Source organism: Brachyhypopomus gauderio, chromosome 5 (assembly GCF_052324685.1).
Source record: "Brachyhypopomus gauderio isolate BG-103 chromosome 5, BGAUD_0.2, whole genome shotgun sequence".
In the NCBI taxonomy this organism is placed as follows: Eukaryota; Metazoa; Chordata; class Actinopteri; order Gymnotiformes; family Hypopomidae; genus Brachyhypopomus; species Brachyhypopomus gauderio.
Genome location: NC_135215.1, coordinates 16,035,120 through 16,043,916, shown reverse-complemented (window position 1 = coordinate 16,043,916; position 8,797 = coordinate 16,035,120). Strand labels below are relative to the sequence as shown.

Genomic DNA, 8,797 nt, shown 5'->3' with positions numbered 1-8,797 from the left:
GAATTAATAATTTTTTGCATATAATTGTTTAGGTAACTTTGTGTATATGTTTAAACTTAAACGATAAGTCTTATTCTGATTGAGTGTATGTTGTAGCTATAATAGTGGCTATATGGTGTCTTGTACATTAATGAAAGTAGGCATATTAGGCTATGTTACACTAGATTTGTGTTTGCGTTAAACTCTCTCTATTCACAATGGCAGTTTGTGCTTAGTGACACTGAAATAAGGAGTTGAAATTTTAAAACCAGTACCACTGAAGTGGCAATTTCAACTTTTTACTTCTGCCCACCTTCTTGTTTCAAATTACAACGTTTTTTCGCGTTTTGTTTAATTAATAATATGAATTGAAAAGGTAATTCTGTATTATCTGACGCCTTACTTAGAACACAATGGAAGTAAGTAGTTTCCATTTTAAAAAGTTAACTGTTCAGTTTTTTTTCAAGACCTTCCTTCCCAAATAGAGCCCCATGCGTTTCAGCAGCGAAACTCGCTGCTCACGTTCCGTCTACGAGGCGTCGCGCGCCACCCGCTCCTCCAGCACCTTCTGCGGTATTGCGTGGAAGAAAGCTGCTTGGGCGGATTGCAGTTAGTCTAAAGTTACTTTTGCAGTCGGCATTACAGGGATTTAAAAATGTAGTGGAGCTCTTCTCGGCCTACCATCGTCAGGAAACCGAGAGACGAGTGTCATTTGAATTGAGCGTAAAGGGAGGACACTGTGCGTAGTGTAGGCGTGTTAAATGTTAAAACTGCAATACAGGTCTTTAGGAGTGAAACGACATGTTGAGGTTAGTCCTGTTAAGACTGTGTTTCAAAAGCATGTGTAGTCGGACACTTTAGTTCAGTGTGTAGCATCGTGTCGGCGGGATCGTGTGCTTAAAGAGATTTGGGTCGAACAGATCAGTTCTGGACGACGAATAGACTAAGCGGAAGTTAACTCAGATCGGAAACAAACTAAGCCAGAAGTAAGCGCCACATCGGAGCTGCGTTATCAACTGACGTCTCGACGTGTTTCACAACTTTTCTGTTTATTTCTTAGGACTCTGGTTTTTTATTCGCAACGACTAACTAGATTAACATGAGCGACGGAAGTCAACCTGAGATCGAGCTCTTTGTGAAGGTAAGTTGCCCCGCGATTACAATAGGAAGAGAAGGTTTATCCTGCAGTCATTACTAACAGCCTACAACAGACTATAATTAGACCACAACCCTGATTCCAGAACAATACTCTTAAAAGCACTGCTTACTTAATTTTAAATAACTTATCAACAGCAAACTATTAAAAACAATGCTTCGTGATTCAATTTGTGATTTGAATGACTGAATAAAGTAACATACATCTTATGTGAGACAAGAGCAAGGTGCAACTGTCCATTATAGCGGGACGAGTAATACATAGGCCTGCATCAAAAACTACAATAATAACGAGCCTTCGCGGTGCGACTGAAAACCTGGCCTAAAATATCCTAATTCGCGTAAAGGTTTTTTTTATTCAAACGGTTAAATGTGAATTCTGATCTTTCTTATTGTAAGACTAACATCTAAAGTCATAGCTATACGGGGCGTTGTCCCTTAGAGGAACAGTGAATAGTATGAATCGAAGGTACATATTCTCATACGGTAAATGCAGTAAAACGTGGTAAAGGTTTTCTCCCCCCTCTCAAAAGTATGAAAGCAAGCATTGTTTACCAAGGTCCTCACACTGCCCAGTTACATTTATTTCCGGGCACAGCCTGATGATTCAGGTTGGCCAGAGGAGTGAATGCGAGCACTTTGTTCACATGTTGCGCTCAAGTCGCCCCATGGTTATAACATACTACAGCGTCGAGCACGAACGGAAGCGCAATCCCACGATTTCATCCGATCAACGGTCTCCTTTTTAATGCATGCGTCTGGGTTACACGTTGATGCGGATTTAGAAAGACACAGTTAATGGTGTACGCAACGTATGATTTGTATATTTTGGTAACACGCGCAGCTGATTTTCAAGATCCAATTAAATTAACAGCTGACACTTATTTTTTATAATGTTCTTACTCTGTTTACTTTATCTCTTACTCCAACTTTCTTACCACTATTACTACTTAAAGGCGACGTTTGCAAATGTTTTGTATCCTGTGAATACTTTGACGGTGAAATTATATATAAAACTTGCTTTAATCTGGAAGGTAATTACATCTTCATCGCGTGTGTTTGTGTAGGCAGGGAGTGACGGGCAGAGTATTGGGAACTGCCCCTTCTCCCAGAGACTCTTCATGGTACTTTGGCTAAAAGGAGTAACCTTTAACGTCACCACGGTGGATATGAAGAGGTTTGTTCATCTTTCATCTTCTTCATACATGCTTCATGGCTGGTTTGGTCCAAGTTGCAGAACATGTTCAGTAAATGCCCATTTCAGTAAAGACAAATGCTTATCCGGTGCATACTCTACTAGTACTTCTGTATTTTCTACTCTCTTTCACTTTGGCTGTTGCTCATTGTTTTGGAAACACGGAGCATAACATCTATCTCTCCTTATGAACTCAGTCCATCTCTCTCTCTCTCTCTCTCTCTCTCTCTCTCTCTCTCTCTCTCTCTCTCTCTCTCTCTCTCTCTCTCTCTCTCTCTCTCTCTCTCTCTCTCTCTCTCTCTCTCTCTCTCTCTCTCTCTCTCTCTCTCTCTCTCTCTCTCTCTCTCTCTCTCTCTCTCTCTCTCTCTCTCTCTCTCTCTCTCTGCAGGAAGCCAGATGTCCTGAAGGACTTGGCCCCTGGGGCCCAGCCTCCGTTTCTGCTGTTTGGAAGAGAAGTGAAGACAGACACCAACAAAATTGAGGAGTTCCTGGAGGAGCACCTTTCTCCTCCTAAGTATTCAGCCCTTCATTCTTTAACTTTAAGTCTGATCCTCAATTCATCCAACATGTTTTTTTTCATTCAGTGGTGTGCATTGTTGGATTATCTAAACTGTTGTCTGATTTATACTCTTTCATCGTTTTCCATAACCCTCACTGGCCATTCTTTGGTTGCTGGTCCACACTGAACCCCTACTCAACACACCCCTTCCCCCCCCCCCCCCCCCTCAGGTATCCTCGACTGGCTTCTCGAAACCCAGAGTCCAATACTGCTGGCATGGACGTCTTCTCCAAGTTCTCTGCCTACATCAAGAACTCCAATCCTGGGATGAATGACAGTATGTAATATCAATAGCTACACCTGTAGTAATGGCTACAGTAATAGTAATAGCTACAGTAATAATATTAGCTACAGTAATAGTAATAGCTACACTTATAGTAATGGCTACAGTAATAGTTTAGCTACAGAAATGGTATAGCTATAGTAATAGCTGCAGTAATAGCTATAGCTTTAATAATAGTTATGGCTACAGTTACAGTAATAGCTACAGTAATAGTATAGCTACAGTAATAATATAGCTACAGTAATAGTATAGATACAGTAATAACTATAGCTGCAGTAGTAGTTATAGTGGTAGTAATAGTTGTAGCTGCAGTAACAGTACAGCTACAGTAATAGAAATAGCTACAGTAATACTAATAGCTGAAAGCTGCAGTAATAGCTTTAGCTACAGTCACAGTAATAACGATTTACTGTTAATAGCTAGAGTACAGTACAATGGTACATATTACTACGGATTCCATACATCATCCATCTAAGATCGGCTGACAGCTGTTAATTCAGCCGAGATCTTCCAAATGATAGCCGCCATGTTGCGTGGCAGTTCACTCTCTATAAAGCCCAGATGTTGGTAGTTAGATAAAAAATCCTGTCACCTCTGCACACCCTCATAAGATATGAACAAAACATTTGCAAAAAGTCTGAATGGAAACGCAGTGGTTGTCTTGTTCAATCACAAAACAACTGATTAAGATTAGGATTAGGTGTCAGAATGCTACACACTGTTGTTTGGCATTACATCAGCTATACAGTATATGACCAATTGTGCACAGCAAGTGAATATGCAGTATTATTATCAGATAAGATTGGCCCATCCCAAAGAACTTAATTATCATGTAGGCGCCACGTGGTTTTGAACACTCAACGTTTCAACAAAAACCTCAGTTGAAATTGGTTTTGAGTTTCAGATTACAGAAATAGTTGGAGTATAAATCTCTGGGTGAACGGCCCATATTTATTTATTAATTTACTCATTTTGTAAGTGATCCACATTGAATCATTATAGGATATATAAGATCAGCATTGGGTCATCACATTACTGGTCTATTAGACGAAAGGAATAGGAAGGAAAACCTTGGTTAAAAACTTGGTTATCACTTTTGTTTGGTGGTCAGCAAATATTAATAATAATAATAATAATAATCTTTGTTTGTATAGCACCTTTCATACATACATGCAACTCAAAGTGCTTTACAGAACATATAAAAAAAACCATTAAAAAGAAGCAAAGATAAAAAGAAAAATATATATTGTAATATGTAGCAATCTGCACTCTGTGCGTGTGCGTGCGTGCGTGTGTGTGTGTGTGTGCGCAGACCTGGAAAAAGGTTTGTTGAAGGCTTTGAAGAAACTGGACGATTACCTGAGCACCCCTCTACCTGATGAGATTGATGAGAACAGCGCTGAAGATGTCGCCACGTCAACCCGCCCTTTCCTTGATGGCCAGGAACTCACGCTGGCTGACTGCAACCTACTGCCTAAATTACACATAGTCAAGGTAGCTAAATGTCCTGTTTGTTCATTGTAGCTAAGTAGGATAACCATGAGCTAACCATGAGTAAGGGAAGACACAAAAGGATTCCTGTACGTAGGTCTCACTTTATCATTAGCTCTCACACAACCTCTCTCTCTCTCCCATCTTTTACTCTCTCCCATCTCTCTATCTCCTCCCTCTCTCTCTCTATCTGCATCTCTTTCTTTCTCTCCTCTGACATTCAGGTGGTCTGTCTGAAGTATCGGGATTTCTCCATCCCTCGCACTCTTTTGTCGCTATGGCGATACCTGGATGCTGCATATGCGCGGGAGGAGTTCTCTTCCACCTGTCCGAGCGATAACGAGATCCATGTTGCTTATGCATCTGTTGTAAAAACACTCAAGTAGGAGACAGAAGACATGTGCATGCACACACATACACACACACAAAACAGGTATATGCTTGCTAGATACATAGATGGACAACATATGGTTAGGTAGTTAGGTAAGAAGAGGCAAGTAAGAATGATATACACACACACACCTGTATATAATCACATAAAATCTTTTTTATATGCATATAAGACATATCCATGTTGAGAGCTGTTGAAGGGGAGGATTACATTTGGCATATTGTGTGCATATTGTGCTGACTGTGCAGTGAGTGAGTGTAGCCATAGAGGTGTATGGGCCCAGGCTGTGGTCTGAGCCTTTAACCTGTTCAGTCACAGCCAGATAACAGGAATCCAGCTAGGACACACAGCACAGCAGCCAGTCACCAATCTGCTTGGGATGTTTTCTGAGATTTTGAAAAATATTGCTAACCATTCCTTTAACAAGCAGATCACTGACGTTTCGAGTATTTTTCCGGCACAGGAGACCAATTTGTGCCATAGTGACAAAGCCTGAATCATCTGTGTCACACTTCTTAAAAGTGGCTGAGCTGTTAAACACACACCTTCCCTCCTTGTTCCAGTTGCCTAGCTTACACTTTCACACCTATTCTGATACGTCAACGTCCCAGTTTCGTTCACTTGTTTTTGTTTATCGGTATGTATTTCCCTGAAAAAATAACTGGCTCTTTGTCAATGAGAATTTGGTCATTGTGTTTCATTCTGTTTGGACACGAGCCATCACTTCTGTTCTCATGCCTAACTGCATTCTAGAACCCGGGTAGTTTGAAACACATTCACAAACATGCACACGCACACACAAGTCCAAGAAGCCTTTCCAAATAAGAGCAAGTGTCCGTGCATGTGAATGCATGCACCATTCAAAACACTGGGCTTCTTCATTTGAAACAGCGTAGGCAGTCTGTCAGTTTTACTTCCCCATCTCACTAGGCTGTGTGTGTCATAGACAGCACATATTAGAACGGTTTGGAGGTCTGTTCTGACATCAGCTTCCTCTGAACTCAGCATGTGGATTCCAGCAGATGTCTGACCTCAGGTCAGTGTTCAGATGGGCTCAGCGCTTGGGCGTTTGCCAACAGGATGCAGTTGCCTCAGGCCCTTTGTTCTTTCCTCTTTCGGTTCTTCAAATGAAATTCTGCCCAGCCATGTCTTTAGAGTGCATGCCTGTGACCAAACAACACTCCCAGGGATGCTGCTTGTCCTGGGTGAGGTTGCTACAGCCTTAAGCAACTCTGACTCTCCTCACGGCCCTCCCGTCTATATCGTTTAGCCAGATTGCTGTGTGAAATGATGTAATGCGTAAGCACAGCCTCCAGCCATGCCTGCATGTGGGATCTCGGGGTTCGAGCAGGCAGCGCGTGGTAGAAACCTTGGGGAGGAGGGTGGCACTCTCGTCCGCTTGCCTCTGCTGCCTGAGGGGTAGCAAAGTACTGGGCGGGCGTTCTCTTTGATATTCTGCCCAGCCGCGTCTGCCAACCTCATTCACACACACACAGCTCTCTCCACACCCACAGGAGGCGAGCTGGTTCTGTCACATTACTCACTTACCTTCCTTCTCAGTGGAAGCAGACCACAGAATGCACTGATTGATACCAGCAACTGCTAAAGCACACATTTTGAAGGTGTCAAGTAGCGGTCACGTGTACAGACAGGAGAGGTGGCGTTAAGAGGTTGCTTTGAAAGATTATGTTAGGACTAACGGATCATTTTCCCAAGCTGGCCAGCATCCACATTTGTAAGGGTGGAAATGTATACAGTACCACGTCTCTTAATGTGGTCACTGCTGTTCACACCTATTGTTGAGATGTAACGGAAAAACCTGTCTTTCCTGTTTCAGCAATTTCTTATTGCGGCTTGAAAGTCTGAATGGCGGTGTGAGTAGAGGAGGGGCAGTATGGTGTGGGGGACGTCTCTTTGCGGGTTTAAGTGTTGTGTTGGTGGACAATAGTGTGTTACGCATATCAGTACGGAATTGCTCTTCCCAGACCACAAGAGAAAACAAAGGGTAATCCCATGTCAAATTCCTTTGTATCTATAGTAATCTTAAATCTAAGTCTTGAGGTCATCATCTCTAAGAGTTGAGATTGAATATAATTTTGTATTTGCTTTCATTTTAATGTTTAAAACATCTTATGAGCTCTTATCCATTACCTACTATTCCAAACTTCACCGTTTCTCACCACAACTAGCATGGAGGCCAAATTAAGATAAATCTGAGAGCTGAAAAGTTCAAACTCTCTCATTTGGCATCTTGTTTTCAGATGATGGTGTAGGTTATGTACAGTGTATGATCTGCTACTGGATCACACCAATCAGTCATAATCAAATACCAATGGACGTAGGTATTAAAAGTAAAAATAAGTGTATCTCCTGTTAAATATTTTCAGCAGAAACACAGGAGCTAAAACAAAGTGCAATCTAGGAATGCTGGTTCTGTCCAGCTTCAGCAAATGTACTTGGACAGAGAGAGTTGCCAGGCAATTAAAATATAAAAATACTTAACACACTAGCCAAACAGTGCAGACATGCCAACAGAGAGTGTACGTTTTTTCCATTGCTTGATTGAATCTTTTATTTAAAGTACTAGTTTAATTAGACAACCCCCTCATCCACATCACCTTTTCTTATAGTCTGACCCTGTGGAATTAGTCCATAGATTAAATACATATCACACATAATACATACATTTCAATATTTTACCATAGGGAAAATGTAAAGTCAGACAAATACAAGGACAAAACACATACGTTATATGTGTTAATGGACCCATAATAAACATGAAGTTGATTTTAGTGATTAGATATATTATTGCTATTTTATGGTTTGTGTCTGTTTATTTACTATAGTGCGTAATTACAAAATCCTTTCTGTCTAAGAAACTGAAATGTCAGATACTTCCATTTAATTCTTGGTTATTATTTCAGTGTAAATATCTTGCTTTTTATTCAACTGTAATGGATGGTATGTTTCTGTCCAGTGCCAATGCAGTAGTTTGACTGTGTTGCATTCTGTAATCAGAGCCTGAGAACCATGCATAAAACATTGTGAGTTGAAGATTTGCTGTGAGTTACACACCAGAAAGCAAACGCAGTTTGCTACAGTCATGAAATGAATCACCCACCACACACCCCTTAACATTTCCATGGCTTTCAGTCCATATGCATTGTACCTGTCATGTTCCTTTTCTTTTACTACTGTTTTTGTCTCTCCTCTTCATTCTCATCCTCAATTAAAACTGCATCTTTATTCATAACCTAAGGCAGCTCTTGCACCTAAAGCAAAGACATCATACATTTGAATGCAGTTGTCCATTAAAAAACAAATAGGTCTCAATAAAAACGTATGTGAAATATCTAGTGCGATTCTTTTTTTTCATGGATGATGTTTCAGTTTGCCTAAATAAACGGGATTGTTTTGCTGTACAGCTGAGGACTACAACCAGTTAACCTAGTCAACTACGTGGGTGCATCGTGGGGACCCGGACCTAGGTCCTCACAAGGGTTATAGATAGAAGTCGGTTTAATTTTAAAGGTTGCAAGGTTAACACAATCGTTCAAGATAAATCCTTCGATACATTGCGTGTAGATATATACGTTAAGCTACCATGAGAAATGCTACATGAACGCTTAATTCATGTGGCGTACATCAGTCAGAACTTAAATCACAAATGTCTGGAACATAAGCAGTGACATTATTTGGTTTCACACTAGCGCCCGTTGCTACAGTAAAGTAGTACAGCAGACA

At 40.9% G+C, this 8,797-nt stretch overlaps 1 protein-coding gene across 3 annotated transcripts; it reads left to right on the top strand.

Moving 5' to 3' along the window:
• Nucleotides 1–471: 471 nt before the first annotated feature.
• Nucleotides 472–8,405, top strand: clic1 (chloride intracellular channel 1). 3 transcript variants are annotated; one of them, XM_077006066.1, is made up of 7 exons: nt 472–788; nt 1,040–1,120; nt 2,202–2,311; nt 2,718–2,843; nt 3,059–3,165; nt 4,484–4,665; nt 4,887–8,405. In XM_077006066.1, exons 2-7 carry the CDS (start codon nt 1,079–1,081, stop codon nt 5,046–5,048), a joined length of 729 nt encoding a protein of 242 aa, XP_076862181.1. In that variant the 5' UTR covers nt 472–788; nt 1,040–1,078; the 3' UTR covers nt 5,049–8,405. The 3 variants fall into 3 exon arrangements, with proteins under 3 accessions (XP_076862181.1, XP_076862180.1, XP_076862179.1); XM_077006065.1 differs by having other exon boundaries at nt 472–965; XM_077006064.1 differs by having other exon boundaries at nt 473–1,120.
• The last annotated feature ends 392 nt before the right edge of the window (nt 8,406–8,797 follow it).